We start from the raw sequence: 20,376 nt of genomic DNA on the forward strand, positions 1-20,376 counted from the left end.
TTAAATTCAATAAGGCCAACTGATTCTGCCTCGGGGGTTTAGCCTCCGAAGAAGAACGGTTTGAAGCCGCTGAAATTGAAATTGTCATGAAAACACTGACAACTTCTCTTTTTACCAGAGCTGTTTTCCCAGGAGTGGCCCACTCGTGGGTGGCGGGGAGAAGTGGCGGTCCGAGGGGTCGGTGGTCTCACCTGTCTGGGTTCCTCCTGCTGCAGGTGGACCTGAGCACCGTCGGTCGGTGGGGGACGGGCCTGGGGAAGATGAAGACCTGCCTGGTGCCCGGGCTGGCCCTCTGCCTCCTGCTGGGGCCTCTGGCAGGTGACGGGCTGCCTGTCCTCCTGTGCTGTCCTGTCTAGGCACTGGGGTACCGGTGGGTGGTGAGGTCCTTCCTGGGGGGCCTCTGGGGTGACTTCTCTCCCTTCCCTCGCAGGGGCCAAGCCGGTGCAGGAGGAAGGAGGTACCGTATTGCTTTCCCGGTTCGGGTCTCACGTGTCTGGGGGCGGTGGGGGGAGAAGAGTGGCCGGGTGGGAGCTGGCCTCTGTGCAGAGCAGGGGAAGTGGGAGCCCCGGTCAGGTGGAGGCTGAGCTGCACAGGCAGAGGGACTGGAGCCTCTTCCCTGGGCCCTGTCCTCCCGCCACTGGGGACACACCGGGCAGGAGAGACCCTCTGGGCCCCCGAGGACCCCAGCATTCTCTCTCAGGCCCCTCGTCCCACCTTGGTGCAGAGCATGCAGACTCCAAGGCTGGGGGCTGTGGTCTCCTCTGAATCCCACCCGGATGCCCTACATCCCACCATGCGATTCAGTCCTGCTAAGCGTCTCCAGGATGGGCCAGACTCTCCCCCTCTCCCCTCCTCTGTCCCCCAGGCCAGGAGTCCTGAGGGGCAGGGCTGGTGTTACCCCCGGCTGCTCCTCGGTGACCAGGCTCAGTGCCTCCGGGCAGGACCGGATGGGTCAGCCCCTGAGCCAGTTGTCCTCCCTCCAGACCCCTACGCCGAGCTGCCGGCCATGCCCTACTGGCCTTTCTCCACGTCCGACTTCTGGAACTACGTGCAGCACTTCCAGGCCCTGGGGGCCTACCCCCAGCTGGAGGACATGGCCCGCACCTTCTTCGCCCACTTCCCGCTGGGGACCACCCTGGGCTTCCACGTCCCCTACAGGGAGGAGTGAGCATCTGGGGCACGGGGGCTCCCACCCCGTGGGTGTCGGGCCGGCCTCGTACTGAATAAACTCCTGACTTGAATGCACGACGCACGTGGTGGTCTTCTTGGTTTTCTTCGGAGAAGCATCTCCACTCTGCTCCACTTACTCTCATTTGACAAGTCAGCCTGGCCCCTCTTGACCATCAGGGAACATGTCTTAGAAAGGCCTGTGCATGATTTCTGTCCCCAGAGCACCAACTGCGACTCCTCCTCTCCTCACACTGACCCTAGGAGGATCCCCGGAGTGTAGGTGGGGAAACTGAGGCAAGCAGACAGCAGGTAACTGCCTGGCTTGTTGACGGGACCCAGGTCCCGTCCAGGCAGCTGCGCCCCAGGAACCCCCACCTTGGCCACCGAGCTGGACAGCAGGCAGACCCACAGCGGCCTCCCTGGGCTGGGCGCCCTGCCGGGGCTCCACCCCTCACGCTCAACTCACACCAGGGCAGCTGGTCTGTGGGGATCGCCGGATGCCTGGCCACTGGGTCTGCAGGCAGAAGGCCCTCCAAAACATGACCACCAGCAGTGCAGATTCGGGGACTTGGGGGGCCTGGGGCTGCCTGCCCTGGGCACAGCCAGGGCGCACGAGCTTCGGGCCACACCCCATCAGATGGCAAAGAAATCGGTTTAATGGGCTGCAACCTGCTTTTCTTTAAAAATAAAATAATAGAAAATGCTTCCTATTTAACTTTAGACACTAGTATTTGTACTAGCATCTAACCATAGAAACAATTACACATAACAAGAATTTTGTAAGGTTTTGTGAAACTCGTGTGCCGTGTGTTCTGTTCGTTGGAAATATGGGATGGGAATGAATTCCATCCTGTGTGCAGCCTCGAGGGTCTGCAGGCTGTCCTTTAAGGTGAGTGAGAAGTAGGGGTTATTCTGAGAGTTCTCTCCCGGGACCCTGGCATGGACACCCAGTTGTGCTGGGAGGGACCTGGGAGGGGGAGGGGAGGTGGCCGCGGTGCCCAGGCAGTGGCTGCCCACTGGCCCCAGCCGTGCAGCAAGGCTTCCTGCCCTCACCTCTGTCTCCACCTCCTGTGGCCAACGGGTAGCTTCCCTCCCTGTGTCCAGGCTTCAATTGGAAAGAGGAAGAAACTGTTGGCCTAGCCTGTCGCTTCGGGAAAAACCAGTACATTCTTTGTTTCTTTTCCCCCTTGAGCTGGTCTGAGTTTGGTTTCTGTAAATTAACTGCACACACACACACACACACACACACACACACACACACACACACACACGTCCCGACTCCTAGGAGAGTCCACTTGTGGCAGCTGGGCCTTGACCAAACGTACCAGATGAAAGGCACCCTCACCCCCTGGACATGGTGCCAACCTGTGTGGTAATTCATGCCCGTGCGTGTGTGTTTTTGTGTGTGTGAGGTCATTTACATGCCACTCGGATTTTCATGCATCCAGTTACGTCAAGCATTGGAGAATGACGGCTCCAGATGCCCCTCAAAAGTGCTCGAAGGACTGCCTCCCGTGTGCCTTCCGGGGAAGCCCCTGGGGTGCCCTGGCCAGAGCTGGGTCCCCTCTTGGACACACCCATGACCACCCAGGACACACAGCTGCATTATTACGTGTCTTCAAAGTCCCAGCTGCCCTCCTTCTGTTCTCAGAAGAAGAAAGCCCCACCCTCAAGCAAGCCTCAGCAGATGCCCTACCTGCCTGCCCTGTGGCCCCGGGGGCACCTGGCTCCCCATTTAGGACTCAGGTTTGGCCGTGACCCTCTCTGTTCACCTGCGCACACACAGCTTCCCTTCTCTTCTGTGCACCCCTCCTGCTTTCCCTTCACAGTCAGACCTGGTGGCGGGGGACCCCTCCACTTCCTGCCCCACGTCCTCAGCCGGCTTCACCCCTCAATGCTCGCTACCAACAAGCACCACTGGCAGCCACTGTCTTCTCATCCCTGCCTCGGCCGCTGATGGCCTGGGGGACCACACGCCCGCTGTGCCCGGCAGTCAATGCCCGTGTCGACTGAAAAAAATGCACAACCTAAAAGTTGAGAATTATGTTTTATTTGGCAGACATACTGAGGACTTAAGCTCAGGAGACAGCCTCTCAGATCGGATGGTCCTGAAGAGGGAAGGGAGGAGCCAGGATCTGTAGGAGTTTTTGCCGAAAAAGACTAGGTAGTTGGGACATCAAAAGATTCCTGCTAATTAAAGAAAACCAGACATCTCAAGTTAATGAATTTAGTGCTTTTCTATGTATGGGAAGATGCAAGCGTCTGGGCTTATTGAAATTATTCCTTTGATATGCACCTTAACTATCTAGGGCCAGGATCCTGCTTTCCTCCATCCTGAATCCCCTCAGGGTGCACAGTGGGAGCCGCTGCAGAGGCTGATGGCCTGATGGCCTCAACATCCTTTGTTTACTGCTACGGCCAGCAACATTCTTTGTCCACACCTGTTGTCCTGGAGCAGTCACCAATAGGGTCCCTTTCACTCTCAAAGGATGTGGTCTGGACGTGATCGCCCAGCGACAGCCCCAATCCCCTAGTGCTCTCAGGGGGTCCCCCAATCCGACCCTGACCTTCCACCTCCGTGACGTCACTGTCCTGGTTCTGTTCGTCCATAGACATCAGTGTCCCCTGGGGCGGACCCTGTGCCCCGCTCTCCTGGAGACCTCACCCCTCCACAGGAATGGGGGTCCCTGTGCTTTGAAACTACTCAGAAGGGGAGTTGGCTGGTACCATGGACTCAGGCTTCACTGGTCTGACTTTCCCGCAGGCACTTGGGGTGACTCGTGTCATGGTGACATTGGAGGCTCACCCACCCGGCCAGTCACCTTCCCTTCTCCCTTGGCCCTGCGCTGTCCACCCACGCCTGACCCGGGCCACAATCCCTGCTCAATCTAGGCTCAATTCCTGTCTCTCTGGAACCACCCTCCCCCCTCCCCTCCCCCTCCCCCACCCCCACTTCTCTGGCAGCCCAGCCCCCAAGCTTACCTACTTTTAAAAGTCTAGCTCAAATAGCTCATGCTCTCCTTCCTCACCATCCCTTCCCCTCTCCCTCCTGCCCTCGCTTCTCTCTCATTCACATTCTTTTTAAAAACTTATGATAAAATACATACAACGTAACATTTACTATCTTAACTTTTTTTTTTTTTTTAGTTTTATTTATTTATGGCTGTGTTGGGTCTTCATTTCTGTGCGAGGGTTTTCTCTAGTTGTGGCAAGCGGGGGCCACTCTTCACCGTGGTGCGCGGGCCTCTCACTATCGCGGCCTCTCTTGTTGCGGAGCACAGGCTCCAGATGCGCAGGCTCAGTAATTGTGGCTCACGGGCCTAGTTGCTCCGCGGCACGTGGGATCTTCCCAGACCAGGGCTCGAACCCGTGTCCCCTGCACTGGCAGGCAGATTCTCAACCACTGCGCCACCAGGGAAGCCCTATCTTAATTATTTTTGAGAGGCATTAAGTGCATTCACATTGTTATGCAACCACCATCTCCAGGCTATTTCTTCTTCCCATTGAGCACTAACTCCCCCTCCCCCTCCCCCAGCCCCATTCTACTTTCTGTCTCTATGAATATGATTACTCTGCGTACCTCATATAAGCGGAATCATACGGTATTTGTCTTTTGGAGATTTCACTAAGCATAATGTCCTCAAGGTTCATCCACACTGGAGCAGCTGTTAGAATTTCCTTCCTTTTAAAGGCTGAATAATATTCCACTGTATGGATGGGCCACATTTTGCTCAACCATTCAAATGTTGATGGATACCTACCCGAGTTCTTTCACATTTTAGCCATTGTGAAAAATGTTGCTGTGAATGTGGGTGTACAAATATCTCTTCGAGACGCTGCTGTCAATTCTTTTGGACATATGCCCAGAGTGGAATCCTGGACCATACGGGAAATCTATGTTTAACTTTTGAGGAACCTCCATACTGTTTTCAACAGTAGCCGCACCATTTTGCATTCCAACCAACAGTGCACAAGGGTTCCAATTTCCCCACATCCTTGTTAACGTTTGGTATTTTGGGGGGTTTTGACAGTAGCCATCCCGACGGATGTGGGGTGGTAACTCATTGTGGTTTGGTTTGCCTTTCTCTGATGATGCGTGATGTCGAACACCTTTTCATAGGTTTATCGGCCATTTATAAATCTGGTTTGGATAAATGTCTATTCCAGTCCTTTGCTGATTTTTTAATCAGACTCTTTGTTTTCTGTTGTTGAATTTTAGGAGTTCTCTGTACATTCGGTGTGTTAACCCCTTATCAGATATATGGTTTGCAAATATCTTCTCCCATTCTGTGGGTTGCCTTTTTACTCTGTTACCCACTCATATTCTTTAATGGGTATTTCCTGGGCACCTGTCAGTGCCAGGCCCTTAGGTCCAGACTGCCTGTGACCGCGGTGAAGTCACAGAGCAGCGTCCCTTGTGTGCTGACAGCCACGCGAAGACTCTGCCCACCCCAGCCCCAACCAGGCCAGTCCGGCCCGCCCCGACTAATGGAGGAGGGGACCATAGCGTGGAAGGTCCTCCGGCGGCTAGACCTGCCAGATGGTGGTGCGAGGAAACCATAGAGTCGGCCGTTCTCTCGCGTCTAGACTTGCCACGGCGGGGCTTGCACCGGAAGAGGGCGTCAGCGGGCCGGAAGTGGGTCGGGGACGCCGGAGCTGCAGGCGGAGATGAAACCGGCGGTGGACGAGATGTTTCCCGAGGGCGCGGGGCCCTACGTGGATCTGGACGAGGTGAGGCGGGCGGCGCCGGGCCGGGCGGGAGCGGAGCCAAGGTCAGCTGTCGGGTGCGGGCCGGGTCTGGGGTGAGAGAAGGCGGCGGCCTGCGCGGCCCCGTTCCCCGGCCCGCGTTCGCCGTCTCGGCGGTTCCTACCTCGGGCGAGAGAATGGGGCCTCCGGGAGCCCAGTGAGGTGGCGGCCGGGATGGCTACGGGCCGGGGTTGCGGTGAACGTCGGTGCCCGCGGCCTGGAGCCCCGCAGGGGCGATTGGTGGGGACCCCGGGGACGGGGTTGAGCTCGTGCCAGGTGCTGGGGGAGGAAGTGGGCCCCGGCCGGGGTGGCGTGCTGTGGCGCGGCGGGGGCGAGTCCCCGTCTGGGAGGAGGGGAGATGAGAGCCCGGCTGACCAACGGCCCTTGGGAAAGAAGCGGCTTCCAGCCCGCGGAGCGGGGGAGAGGGGCGCCTGGCAGGTCCGTGCTCCGCGCGGGGCCCGGGTCTCTCCCGCAGTTGCGCAGGGTCGTTGTGTCACCCCATCCTCTGGGCACAGGGCGTTCCTGTCTGGTGTTGGTGGTGTGAGCTCGGAGTGTCAGGCCGGCTCTGCGGGGTCCGGACGTCTATTCCTTCTTCTCAGACCTCAGGGGGGACAAACCCATTCTGTGTGCTCCTGGACGTCCCGGGGGCACAGAGAGACGCTGGTTGCCAATTCTAAGTGCATCAAGAGGCGGTGCGGGTTGATAGAACCCCCCGGGCTTTGGGGTGGCCCAGCAAAGGCTTAGGAGAGTAGCTGGCTGCATCCAGATGCTGGCGGCGCGCTGGGGCGTAGGGGCGAGGCCTGGCGGGAGCGGGAGCGAGGCCTGCAGGGTCTAGGGGAGGGCAGGTCGTGCCTGGGAGAGCGGGAATGGGATGGAGCCGGGCAGGCAGGGTTGGGAGGCAGATGCTGCATCGCCTGTAGCCTTCCTGGGACAGGTGGGCCCTCTGCACCCCAGTCCCGAGGCACCTGCACTCACCCCCTGCTTCTCAGCCCTGGGCTCCAGGCACTACCTTAGGCAAGCGTGGAGTCGCTGGAGGGCTTTAAGGTGCGGAGTGACGGCTCCGACTGGTTCGTGGTGCTGTCGCTCTGGAGGGTTTGGGGTGAGAGAGTGGGGCAGTACAAACAGGGGGATGGGGGGGGCGCGAGGAGGGTCTGAATGAAGGCAGTGCCTCCAGAGGGAGGTAGGCGCAAACTCCGCAGCGGTGTCACAGGTAGAATCTGCGCAGCTTTCTGTGGGGACGGGGCAGGGGAGGGCGCCTGAGGAGGGAAGGGAGGCTGTGAGAGTCCCTGCTGCTAAGGGAGGACGGGAGGTGCTGCGCCCTTTGAGCCAGCAAGAGGCAGGCAGACAGCCTGGGGGCGGTTGGGAGTCAGGGTGGCAGCAGGGCCTGGGGGCCAGCCGTCCAGGGTGCTGCCACCAGAGGCCTCTGCTCTGGCTGTCACCATGTGACTCTAAAAGAGGCTCGGAATCCTTGCCACATTGCCCAGCTTTGGTTGTGGCGTTGTTTTCCTGCCACCGTTGAGTGGTGGCAGTGGGACGGCCCGTGATGGCACCGCCCCCCTCCCCAGAGCCCCAGGTCGGCAGGTCAGTTTCTCAGGGGAAGTGGTTTACCTCTCAGAAGCAGCAGGAGCAGCCCGGAGCAGAGCCGTGGTCAGGCTCCGTGCTGCGCGCGCTCGGGGCCCCTTGTCCGGCTGTACGCAGCGGTGCTGCTGTTTGGGGCGGCGGCAGGACTCTGCGTAAAAGGCGAGAGGCGTCTAGGGACATCAGACCTGAGGAGACCCTCACCGTAGTTCCTTGGAATGCCGCCTCCCTCCCCTGCTCCCACTCCCTCCCTTCCCCTGGGCTAAGTTTTGTCTCCGACCTGGACACTTTCTGCCCAGGAGTGGTGTGGCGCCTGCGTGGCACTTATACCACTCGTTCTCTCAGAAAACCCCGCTGACATGACCTTTCCTTTCCCTCCCCAGGCAGGAGGCAGCACCGGGCTCCTGATGGACTTGGCAGCCAATGAAAAGGCAGTTCACGCAGACTTTTTTAATGGTAAGGACGCTGGGATTGGCTTGCCGGTTTTAATCTGTTTCTTCTGCAAGTTATGCAGTGGAGCAACTTTGTGACATGAGTGAGTTGGATCGTAGACCAGTAAAGGCCAGATCCTGTGCCATTCTTGGAACGCCGTGCAGCCCTGTTTTTCAGGAGGGAAGAAAGCTTCCAGTCTTACGTTCCAGTTGTTGAGTTTGAGCCGTGAACGTGCACTTGGACACCTGAAGCTGTAGCAGGGTCTGGTCCGTCTGGCTTTCTCGTCTCCCCTCTCTCCCGATGGCTGGTGTGCTTTCCTCTCCCTGTTTGCCACTGGGTCCTCGTCCCCCGGGCTGCCTGTGCGGAGTGACAGCCACAGGCCTGCCCTCCCCGCGCCTTTCCTCTGAAACCGGGAGCTGTTCGCATTTAAGGGTTTAATGCTAGTTTCGGGAACATGCGTGAAGTTTTACCAAATGAACAGTGAGAAACTAACTTTATAGGAAATCTTCACATACGTTTGAGGGGGTACTTCTCGTGTTCCCTTCTGGTTTCCTCAGGCCTTGTTCCTGTAGAGTATATTCATCCCTACCAAGGGTTAAATCATAAGTAGAAACACAAGATCGCTTTCTTAGGAGAGTTAAGTGGTATTTTATCTCTTATCATCCGTCTTTCATCCAGGGTGCCTGTCACTACAAAGAACTTTTGTCACTAGTTAGTGGCAGCTAGGGCGTTACCTTGCCATGTTGGTTTTCAGCGGCCCCGAACTTCTCTGGCGCCGGAGCCCGTGTTGTTTTATCTGGCTGCTTTTCAGGCAGTTGTTGCCTAACGAGAAGCCAGGCTGCTGCATGAGGGCAGCCTTCCCGGGAGCCCAGCTGCTCTCCCCAGGCAGCGTCCCCGCAGGACTGAGAGGGGTGACGTTTGTTAAGTTCTCCGGGGGAGCAGGTGTGGAGAGCACGGGGTGCAGAGCCGCTGCTAGGACCTCACCCGGGTAGGGGTGTGTGGTCCCCAGGACGGCACGATCCACTCGCATTTTGATGGTCTCCTTGCAAGCCGCCCTCCTCCCCTGCCAGCCCGGGGCTTAGAGACCGTTGGCTGTGCTCTAGAGTTCAAGTTCACATGATTTCCACCAACAGCCCTTTAATTCTGACAGAAGCACCTGTGAGAAGGACCCAGGCTGCCAGGCCAGGTGAGCACGGGAGCGGATGGGGGCGCTTCTCCCTCTGAGTCCGAGCCCGGCAGGGACGAGGAGCGCAGGCGAGCAGACGCCGCCCCGGCAGGTTGTGACGGCCCGGGTGTGCGGGGAGCCGTTCCCCGCGAGAAGGCCGAGTGGCCTTGGAAGGACTTGTCCTTAGTCCTGTTCACTCATTGGTTGAACAGATAGGTTTTGATGGCCTGTTGTCCCCTAGGCAGTGGAGTTCAAACCCTGAACGAGGTTCGCTCTCCTCACTCAGTGTTTTACAAAATGGGAGCATTAGACAGGGGGTGGGCCGGGACAGCTTGGGGACGAGAGCCCTGACAGGTGGGCGCAGGGTTGCCAGGGGCATATCCTGAGGCAGTGCTCAGGAGGCGGCACCTGCAGGGCTGGGGGCTGGGGGCTGGGGGCTGGGGGGAGAGTGGCGGAGCTGCGGGACCACAGGCCCGGCCAGGCGGTGGGAGAGGCGGGTGCCGGTGGGACCGTCCGGGGGGCGGGGCGGGGCTGGGGGCCCACTGCGGGGCAGGAGGTGCCTGGGTGCCACCTCCCCCCGGGGAGCAGGGGTGTGGGGGCCAACCCGTCCTCTCTCTGGCTCTTCGTTTACTCTGCACATTCTCAGTGTACGGTACGCATGAGTGGGGTTTTCTCTTCTTGTGAAAGTAACACATACCCGTGGTGGGAATGTAGAAAATATACAAAGAAGTAAACAGAAGGACGAAATAACCATGAGTTTGGCTTTGACCCCCTTGCAGGGTGCAGTGCGCTGTGAATTTCTGGCGTTTCTTCTAGTGGGAATGGGGCTCAGGCTGCGTTTCTCAAGCTTAGCTATAGGTCAGACTCTCTTAAAGGGAGTCGTTCTCACGGGGCTCTATCCCTCCACCACCTTTCTCCCCCCAGCTCTGCAGTTTCCTGCTCACGGCTGCGAGCCTCAGGCAGCTTCAGCCCACCTCCCCTCCCCGCCACGCAGCACTGGCGAGAGCAGAGCCCTGGCTGTACTCACGGGCACGCAGGCACGGCTGTGAGGGGTCGCCCACGTGGTCCAGAACACGCCCTCACGCATTTTCTTAAGATCGTCATCTAAATAGAAACAAGAGTAAAGGTGCACTCTGGACTACTGTCCCTTTGGACCGTATGAGCCCCGGTTGGATAAAACTGAGAGCCTGTCCTGGGAAGAGTCCTTTATCAGATTGTTCACTGTTTTCTCTCTAGTTTTGAATGACCATATAACTCATTTTATAGTTATTTCCTCAGCTGTAGACCTCGTGTGCCCCATCAATGTGTGGTTTTGTTCATTTTGTAGATTTTGAAGATCTCTTTGATGACGATGATATCCAGTGAGGTGTGTCCGGCGGTGCGTTTGCTCAGGCCTTGCCATGCCGTGGTGTGGTGGATCGCCTCAAAGGACAATTGTAGTTGGTTCCGGAGAACTTGTGGAAATCACTTGAAGTTAGGAGATGGTTAACGAAGAAGGAAAAGATGGTTTTAACCATCTGGATGAAGCCTGTTAATCTCGGCATGTGACCGCCTTTTGTCCTCAACTTCAATTAAAAAAAGTGATGTTATTACTTGCAGGGTGATTTTAATGCTTGCATTTCTGAGTGAATATTACAATCCCTAGACGTCTCCTTGGGCATACGTGTACATGCATGCCTGTGTTCCATGCTAAGAGAAACAGGTCTCAGCATAGAAATACACGGTGCACTTTTTGCTTTGTGGCCTTGAGTAATTGTGACAGCTCACGGTTGCTAATGTGGTGTTTGTGTTAGACCCGTAAGCGGTGCAGGCCGGCTCCTGGAAGTGCCTGTGAGGCCTTACTCGGGTCCCATCCCTCCCCGGAGGCACATGTAGCTGCGTGTTTCCCCTCCTAACGTCAGAGTAGCTGCTGTCCCCGAATCTGAGGCTTGAAGAGGCAGGGCAACTCGGTAATGACTGAAAGAGACGCCTCCTACCTGAGACACGTGTGCGTTGGTCCATCTCGCAGGAGAGCGTAGCACCTACGCGGGAAGTTTCTTGCTGGTCCAGCTCAGCAATTGCTAATGGTTGTAAACACTAAGGTTACTGTTTCGTATCAGTCTCGAAGTGAAGAATGTTTCTTCGATAAGGAAAGGCCCAGGGCACACATCGGTCCCCACAGCTCAGAGTCGAGCAGAGCCACTTAGTAGGTGAGTTGGGATGTGCTGACCTTCCCCGTGAGAACTGCCGAACGGAGCACCTCGATGGCCTGGCTATGAAAGACATTTCACCGAAGACCAGGTGAGATTTTAAACAGAACGAGACGTTCCCTCTGCCTGTTTTCTCATGAGTGCCGAGTGGGCTTCTGCCACTTAGCAGGCCCGTCCTGATGGAGCTCGGCTCCCGGGAGGGAGGGCCAGTCAGCTAGCGCGGCTCAAGGGGCTGACACGAGGGCAGCGTCCCTGGAAAGACCAGCTTGGGAGAAACTGGGAACACCCTTCATTTGAAGCCTTGCCCTGTCTCGGGTTTCGGGGCTACATCTGTGTCAGACTCACAGCTCAGATCTGCAGCCAGAGTGACAGGGCCTCCAGGCGAGCTGCACGGTCTGACTTTAGGGAGAGACATCTGCTTGTTCCTGAGGTCAAGTCACAGGCAGTTAAGTTTCCTCAGCGGGTTCCTCAAAGCAGGCCCGGAAGGTTCTGTGGGGAACAACTGGGCATTTGGGTGAGTTCTTAGCCAGCAGGTGGTTGCCCTGCAGCCCGCTCAGTTGAGGTTTACGTAAATATGGCCCTTTGGGGCTTGCACTTCACCGTGTTAAGGGTGTGGTGACAGCTCAGGCCGGTGACGGCCCCGAGTTGTCCCTGCGTTCAGCATGTCACCAGGGAGCCGTGGTCGTGCCCCATCAGCTCCCCTGCCTCAGGCCTCTGTTCCTCGTTGGTAAACAAAGCTCTTGGTCCCCGAGGTGCCTTCTAGTTCTAGGGTCTGTGGTCTTCAGCAGGAGGGAATGAGCCAAGGCAAAGAAAGGGTTGCCGTGGGCCCGGGTGAGGAGTTGGCCCGTCCCTCCCAGGCTGAGGCTGTAGGACCCCAGAGGGCTCCGTGTTGGCCTTAGACTTTCAGACCAGTCTGGTGCTCAGTGAATGTCAGCTGTGCGTGTGTGCACCTGCGCACGTGCGCATGCACGGTCTTCTGCACATACTTAGGCCTCTGCTTACGCACGAGGCTCTAGGCCTCCTTTGCTTTCACAGAACCCTTGCAGCTTCCTCAGTACCGCGAGGCCGAGGTTCGGAGTCACTTTTTTCCTTCCTCCTCTCGCTGTGACTTGGCCGCCACCCTTAGGGGGCGGTGGTTACCTCAGGAGATGCTCATACCTTTGACGAAGAAACTCTAGCCATTGTCCGTAATATATTTTCACTCACAGTGACAAAACACAGTGTTTTCACTTTCTGTTCCTAACTGCCAGCATCACAGAGATCGGCCTGCGTGCTGGTCTGGAAAGCCTGCGGCAGAGGGACGCTGTGCCACCTTCCACCGCAGGCTCGGCTGCCCGCTGGTTGCAGAACACGAGGAAGGCAAAGCACGACTCTGGCCGGAGTGCCTGCGGCCACTGGGAGAAAAATGGGCTGAAGGCGAGGGAGACTCCTAGGGGCTGGAGAAGAGAAAGGAAGGAAGCATTCTGCATTGGAATCCTTGGAAGTGAAAGAATAAGAATTTGTTGGAAAGCTGTGGAAAGGCAGGCAAGCAGAGGACCCCGGGACTCAGGCCACCTCTGGTCGCACCCTGCCTGTTGGCTCCGTTGGCCCAGGAGGTCTTTGTCCACACGGGAAGTGTGGTTCCCACAGTGCCCTGCTGTTCCGCTGCCAGCGTCACCCTGTTGGGGGTTGAGGGTCCGCAGCAAGCACTCAGGAAGCCCTCTGATTGGCGCACCCTCCGTCTGTCCCACCCCCTGGCCCGTCGGCAGTGTCCACGCTTCTCGCTGTGAGCCAGGAGGGCAGCGCCCACTCACAGCTCGCAGGATTGAGAAGGCCCTTTCCTCCAGGGGAGGGTGCACGTGGGGACCGCCGCTCGGTAGCTGTGGTGGGGACCTGGAGAGTATTATCTGCTAACGTGGGGTGTTTTGGATCCTTGTGAAGCTGCGGGCTCTTGGAAGTTAGGATTCCAATGAAGGGAGCGCTTCCTAAACCACGTGATCAAGCGTGTGGGTTATACAGGCTTTGGTTTTTGAGGATCTGGGTTTGGGGAGGTAATTGGAGAATAGAACTGTTTTGATGCTTTGAGCTGTTTGAGGACTTCAGTCATGGCCTTTGAAGAAACCGTCTACTTCCCCTGCCCTTAGAGTTCTCCTTCTTCCCGGGTAGAGGGAAAGCGTTCATCTCACGGTCAGCCTTTGCACTGGCCGCTTGTTGAGTAGAAAGATGTTCAGGAAGCCGCCAGGGAGAGGCGGCAGGCCTCTGAATTCTTGGACGAACACTGAGCAGCTGGGTTAGGGGCGCTTCCAAAACAAGTCGCATCTTTAAGAAGGCACGTTAGAAAATTTACTGCTGTGAATTCTGCTTGGAGCCAAGATGAGAAAGTGCTGAGAAAAGGGTGCTAAAATAAAAAGCTCCTTTGTCCCTCAAGAGGCCAGAGGTGGGCCTTCGGGCGCTGGGCCTTTCCACTGGCTGTTGGAGCCTGAGTCTCAGAGCTCGGGCCTCAGCAGGGGGCAGAGGGCGAGGCCCCGAGTGCCCCGCGCAGCTCTGCCCGCGCTCCTCCCCGACAGGCTCACGGGACAAGCGGCTTCTCCACGAGCGTCCTGAGGCCTCCATGTCACTCGTCCACCCCCAGCATCAAGCCGGGGTCAGTACTGAATGGTCACGGCCGCGCTGAGGGGTCTTTTAGGTGCCTGTGTTGTGTGTGAATAATTATTATCTGATAAGTCACAAAATAAACTGCTCATAAGTGGCTTTATTTAATGGCTTTCATCATGAGGGAGTGTGATTCTGTGGAAACAGCAAGTGCTCTGCGGTCAGAGAGGTTGTCCAGGGGAGGGGACAGTGGAGATGTCCAGGATGGTCAGCTGGCCTGCAGGGTGACTGCGCTGGAAGGCAGCTGGTCGCTTTGTCCCTGCCGTTGAGCAGAGTGTCCCCCACGTGGCAGGTGCTCGGTGCGTGTCTGATCCACGTAAACAGACGACGGTGTGATAACCGAGTCCTGGTGCTGCTGGGAGGGGAGAAGACTGACCCAGAGCGGTGCAGAGTACCTGCCCGGAGCTCCACGCCGGCGCCTCGTGGCTCCAGGACCCTCAGGCCCGGGGCACCGAACTCCAGGCCTCAGGAACTACCCACGCATGACTCACAGGGAAAGCCTGGGACTCAAGTGCTGCCATTTGTTCTCAGGTCACACCTGGCCAGAGAGAGGCTGCCGTGTGAGACCCTCAATTCAAAGACCCTGGAGGTGGGACGGGCCAGACCTCACCTGGGTCAAACAGGCCCTGCCAAACAAGACTGCCCCATCCTTTGCCCCCAGAAATGTCCTGGCCTCAGCTCTGATTGAGACGGGGATGGGGAGAGGGAGGGGGGAGAAGGAGAGCTCTCAAGCCAAGGCTGTGATGAACGGCCTCCCTGGAGCTCGACTCCCCCTGGGTGGTCTTGGGACACCCGCAGCCTCTGAGCCCGTGAAGTGAGGGTACCATGAACACCTTCCCCGTACAGGTACGAGAGGGGTCACTGAGTGAATTCGAGTTGCACCCGGAGCAGGTGCCTTGAACATGAGCTGCGGTGTTGTTTTCCCGTTCGTGAGTCACAGGAACGCTGTGTGCTCTGTGCGTGGGTTTTTCCTTCCCTAAGTCCCTATCCTTGCACAAACACTGTCTTCTCATTGCACGAGTGATTTGCCTCAGGTGACTCGGCGTTCGGGAGGCAGAGAGGTGCCGGACCGTGGCCCTTCGTCAAGGGCTGCGTTCTCTCTCCGCAGAGTCCACGAACAAAGCCAGGAGGCAACCAGCAGATTTGGAAGGAATACAGGAAACCTGGCTCACAGACAAAGGGCTGAAGTGATCGTATTTGCAGACGTAGAGAACTTTCACAAAGTGGCATGAAGGAAGCGACGCATTGGAAAATGATGGGCACAGGTTACTGAAATGTCAGTTTGCAGAAGAACAAGTTCAAAGGGCCAGTAAGTACTTAAAGGTGCTCAGAATCACAAGAAGTTGGTAAAACGTCCATTAAGGCGGCAAGGCGCCGCTTTACTCACTGGAGGGCAAGGGCTTTGAGTGATGGAAGACTGCCCACGCTGCTGCGGGTGGGGTGGGACCATGGGACGTGGCCATGATGAAGACTGGAGACCCGGCGGAACCAGGACAGGAGGTTGGTTCCAGCATTTTCCCTCCTGGCAACAGACCGTGGAAACAGTGAATGATCGTCACTTGAGGAAGCATTGGTGCTTGCACACCACGGGGAGCCCTGCACCCCCCTAGACAGAGTGGCCTTTGACCTGGAGGGGGTTCCGTAGGGCCCTGTGGATGGGAAAGCGGAGATGCAGGAGGTGGGCTGTTACCTGGCACATTTTTACCTGTTCATCTGATATATAGAACTCGCCTCTCGTTGGGTGTGTAAAGAGGTATATTTTGGGGGTGAGTGTGTGTGCACGTATACCTCCTATACACCCACCGTGGCCCACGGCTGTGATGATACCTGTGTGTATATATATGATCAGATGTGTGTGTGTGAATGTCTCACAAAAAATGGAGCTCACAGCCCTGTGGGAAAGGACAGTGAGCAAAGAGCCTGTGAAAACACAGTGTAAAGGTGTGAGGGCAGGTGTGAGAGCAGGCAGCCAGGGGCCGGCCCCACTCCTTGAGGTGAATGGGAGAGGGAACCTCAGGAGAGGGAGGGAAAGCGGCCCAGGTGTGTGCAGGGCCCAGAGGTGGGCGAGTGGGCCGCCAGCAGGGGGGCGAGGGGGCCCCCAGAGCAGTGAGGGGTGCTGGGGCGGAGGACGGCACTCACGGCTCTTCTTCCTGTCTCCTGCGTCTGCCCCAAGCTGGGGTCCCACTCCGCTTTCTCTGGTCCTTGGTTTGCAGCCAAAGCAGAGAAGGAAGGCCTGGCCTTCGAGGTCAGGGACATTAGCTGTAAAGGAGGGACGGATTTCGTGGGTGAATTCCCGAGCTTGGAGAGACTGTCAGGGCCTGGCTGAGACCTGCAGGCCGGGTGGGCCTTGCCTGGAGGAAGGCGCGCTGGGCTGTCTGCCGCCCCGCACCACAGTTTTCTGCTCCACTGAGAACTGGCCCGTGTCCTGGCAGCACAGAGACAACTCTGTACCGCTGAAGGGCACCTGGGGTCGGCAGATGGAGGCTTCCTGTCACAAGGGGCCTGTATGGGGACCCAGATGATCGCCCCAGCCGGCAGTCCTTGGCCGCTGCTGTTGGTTTCGTTTGTTTTTTATTTTTTCCTTTGACTCTTTCAACTTTAACATTTATTTTGCTGAGACTTAATTTATCCTGTCACTTGGAAGGCTCAGTTCTGTCCCCAGCTGCGCCCGGAGCAGTTAAATAAATGTTGAAGGAACCTGCTGGAACTTTTGCTGCTGAGACAGGAAAACCACCAAACCTGCTGTGAAAAGAACATTTGGAACAGTTAGCTGTATTTTTCCTTTACTTAGCATCTTGCTGATGATCCTAATAATGCCCCAAAGATGCTTTTCATTGAAAGCCAACTGTGAGCACAGCATTTATATTCCATCAAGTCCTCAGAATGTTCCAGAGGGGAGGGTCATGTGCTCAGTTTGCAGGTGAATAAGCTGAGCCTCTCGGAGGTGACAAGACCTGCCTGGACTGGCCCTCCGAGGGGACAGAGCGGGCTTCACCCTGGAGCAGTGCAGTGGAGCGCCCTGCTTCGGACACTCAGGCCCGGGTCGTGGTTCTACCTCTAAATTCGTTAACTTCCTTACCTCTGCATTTCCCATCTGCACAAGTGGAGGTTATAGAAACACCCAGCTCAAGAAAAAATGAAGAATTTCTGCTCAGCCACAGATGCCATTGAGGAGTAGTCGAGCTGCAGTTGCGGGAGTATTGCAGTGTCTGGAGCTCACAAAGGGCTCATTCTCAGTACATAAAGAACTCCTACAAACCAACAGTAAAACTCAGGCAACCTAACGCAAATGTGGGCAAGAGACAGGAATGAAAAATTTATACGTGGAAACGTGCAAATGGCCACTGAGCATCTGACAAGATGCTCGACAATCAGGGAAATGACAGAGCAAAGTCCTTTCACATTGACTTGGAGGGCCAAAATCCAGAGTAAAAACGAATGCATTCATCGATCAAGTCCCCCCGCCCCGCCCTAGTAACTTCACTTCAGTGTGAGCCGTGACCTACGCGTATTACTGGTTAACAGTCCCAAAGAGTGTAGTCACAGCAACATGGCTTTGGAGGGCACACTGTGCGCCAGGACTGTGGCTGGCTCTTCCTTAGTGTGGGTGAGGCTCCCTGCTCAGACCTTTACCTCGTTTTATCGCTTAATCCTTACAACCACTCTGCAAGCTAGGTATTATCATTAATATTTTTTCTTCTTTAAAACTCTCTGTGGGACTTCCCTGGTGGCGCAGTGGTTAAGAATCTGCCTGTCAATGCAGGGGACATGGGTTCGAGCCCTGGTCCGGGAAGATCCCACATGCCGCGGAGCAACTAAGCCCGTGCGCCACAACTACTGAGCTCGTGTGCTGCAACTACTGAAGCCCGTGTGCCTAGAACCCATGCTCCACAACAAGAGAAGCCACCGCCATGAGAAGCCCACGCACACCACAAATAAATAAACAAATTTATATTAAAAAAAAAAAGCTCTTTGTGTTATGCACTCAAGTTTGCCACCCCCCCATTCATATGTAATGTTTGCATCTGGTTTTGGTATTAGAAAAACGCTGGCCTCATAGAGTGAGTTGGGAATTGTTCCCTCTGCTTCTATCCTCTGAAAGAAATTACAGAGAATTGGCACAATTTCTTTTTTTTTTTTTAATTAATTAATTTATTTATTTTTGGCTGCGTTGGGTCTTCGTTGCTGCATGTGGGCTTTCTCTAGTTGTGGCGAACGGGGGCTACTGTTCCTTGTGGTGCGCCCTGGCACAATTTCTGTCTTGAATGTTTGGTAGAATTTACCAGTGAACCCATCTGGGTTTGGTGCTTTCTGTTTTGGAAGGTTATCAATTATTGTTTTAATTTCTTTAAAAGATACAGCCGTAACAAGGTTGTCAATTTCTTCTTGTGTGAGTTTTGAAAGGTTGAGTCTTTCAAGGAATCAGTCCATTTCATTTCATCTAGGTTGTCAAATTGTTTGGCATAGGGTTGTTTTAGTCATCTTTTATTATCCTTTTAATGTCCATGGTATCTGTAGTTCTGTCCTCTTTGTCATTTCTGATATTAGTAATTTTTGTCCTCTTTCTGTTTTTCTTAGTTAGCTTGGATAGAGGCTTATCAATTTTATTCATATTTTCAAAGTGCCAACTTTTGGTTTCATTATTTTCCTCTCTTGTTTTTCTGCTTTTAATTTCATTAATTTCTGCTCTAACTTTTATTATTTCTTCCCCCCTGCTTACTTTGGATTTAATTTTCTCTTCTTTTTCTGTTTCCCTAAGGTGGAGCCTTAGATGATTGATTGTAGATCTTTCTTGTATTCTAATGTATGCTTTCACGGTACTCCACAAACTCTGATGAGTTGTGTTTTCATTTTCATTTAGTTCAAAATATATTTAAACTTCTCTTGAGATTTCTTCTTTGACCCATATGTTATTTAGGAGTAGGTTGTTTAATATCCACGTATTTTGAAATTTTCCAGCTATCTTTCTGTTACTGATTTCTAGTTTATTCCACTGTGGGCTGAGGGTAGAAACTGTAAGATTTCTTTTATTTTAAATTTGTTAAGGTGTTTTACAGACCAGCAGGTGATCTATCTTGGTGAATGTTCCAAGCAAGTTTGACAATAATGTGTCTTCTACTGTTGTTGATGAAGTAATCTATAGATGTCCATTATACTGATTGATCGCGTTGTTTTCAACTATGTCCTTACTAATTTTCTGCCAGCTATAGAGTCACCCATTTCTGATAGAGGAGTGTTGACATCTCCAATTGTAATAATGAATTCATCTGTTTCTCCTGGCAGTTCTACAACATTTGCCTCATGCATTTTGATGCTCTGTTGTTTGGTGCATACATATTAAAGTTTGTTATATCTTCTTAGAGAATTGACCCCTTTATCATTATGTAATGCCTCTCTTTCTCTCTCCATATATATATTTATATATGTTTATATTTATAATTTTAAATAAGGACTGGTAACAAAATATATATGTGTATATATATTTTTTCTTCCAGTCTATGATTTGTGTGGTAGGTAGGCAACTTCCAAGATGGCCCCCAGAAGATCTCTGCCTCCTGGTTTCACGCTTTTGTTTAGTTCCCTTCCCTTGAGAACTTTGTTACTTCCTTCTAATGAGTAGAACATGGCAGAAGTGATGATGTGATTCTTCCAAGAATAGGTTAGTTATGTAAAGACTGTGGTTTCTCATTTGATCTCTTTCTTTATCTCCCTCTCCTTCTCTGTCTCTCTCATCATTTTCTCTGAGGTAAGACAGCTTTCATATTGTCAGGACACTCAGGCACCATATAGAGAGATCCACTTGGCAAGGAAGTGAGTTATCCAGTGAGGAACTGACATCTGTTCACAATCACATGAGTGAGCTTGGAAGTGGATCTTTCAGCTGATTACAGCTGCAGCCAAAATTTTGACTGACTTCAAAGTGTTGCAGCTAAGCTGTTCCCAGATGGGAGACCCTCAGTAACTTTGTGAGATAATATATGTGTTTGTTTTAAGCTGCTAAATTTTTGGATAATTTGTTGTGCATTAATAGGTAACTAGAACAGATTTTGGCACCTGAAAGTGGGTGCTTCCATAACAAAATGCTAAAATGTAAGAGTGGCTTTAGAACCAGGCATTGAGCTTTGATGAGGTATTTGTGAAAGTCTAGGGTGCCTTGAGGAAGCTATTTCTAGAAGCCCCATGGTCTTTGATAAGGGCTTACAGGAAAGTGAGGGGGGTTTTATTGGAAACTGAATAGAAGGGGACACCAGTTTTGTAGTGGCAGAAAGTTTGTTAATGCTATTGCCTGTGTTAATGAGGAAAGTAGGAATTATGGTTAATGAATTGAGATGTCTTGCTAAGGAGATTTCCAAGCAAAGTGTTGGAGGCGCACCTGTTTTCTTTTTGATCCTTATAGTAAAATGCAAGAGGATATAGATAAACTAAATTAAATGCTATTAAACAAAAAGGAGCCAGGAATCTGTG

At 54.2% G+C, this 20,376-nt stretch overlaps 2 protein-coding genes across 2 annotated transcripts; both read left to right on the forward strand.

Annotated features, from left to right (window-relative positions):
* The first annotated feature begins 260 nt into the window (after nucleotides 1-260).
* On the forward strand, nucleotides 261-1,168 carry OTOS (otospiralin). The gene is made up of 3 exons (XM_068543755.1): nucleotides 261-318; nucleotides 431-457; nucleotides 984-1,168. Exons 1-3 carry the CDS (start codon nucleotides 261-263, stop codon nucleotides 1,166-1,168), a joined length of 270 nt encoding a protein of 89 aa, XP_068399856.1.
* Nucleotides 1,169-5,790: 4,622 nt separating this feature from the next.
* On the forward strand, nucleotides 5,791-10,683 carry COPS9 (COP9 signalosome subunit 9). The gene is made up of 3 exons (XM_068543670.1): nucleotides 5,791-5,901; nucleotides 7,878-7,950; nucleotides 10,419-10,683. The coding sequence occupies exons 1-3, from the start codon at nucleotides 5,839-5,841 to the stop codon at nucleotides 10,454-10,456; spliced, it is 174 nt and encodes a 57-aa protein (XP_068399771.1). The 5' UTR covers nucleotides 5,791-5,838; the 3' UTR covers nucleotides 10,457-10,683.
* Nucleotides 10,684-20,376: the final 9,693 nt, after the last annotated feature.

The sequence above is a fragment of the Eschrichtius robustus genome, chromosome 5 (genome assembly GCF_028021215.1).
Source record: "Eschrichtius robustus isolate mEscRob2 chromosome 5, mEscRob2.pri, whole genome shotgun sequence".
Lineage (NCBI taxonomy): Eukaryota > Metazoa > Chordata > Mammalia > Artiodactyla > Eschrichtiidae > Eschrichtius > Eschrichtius robustus.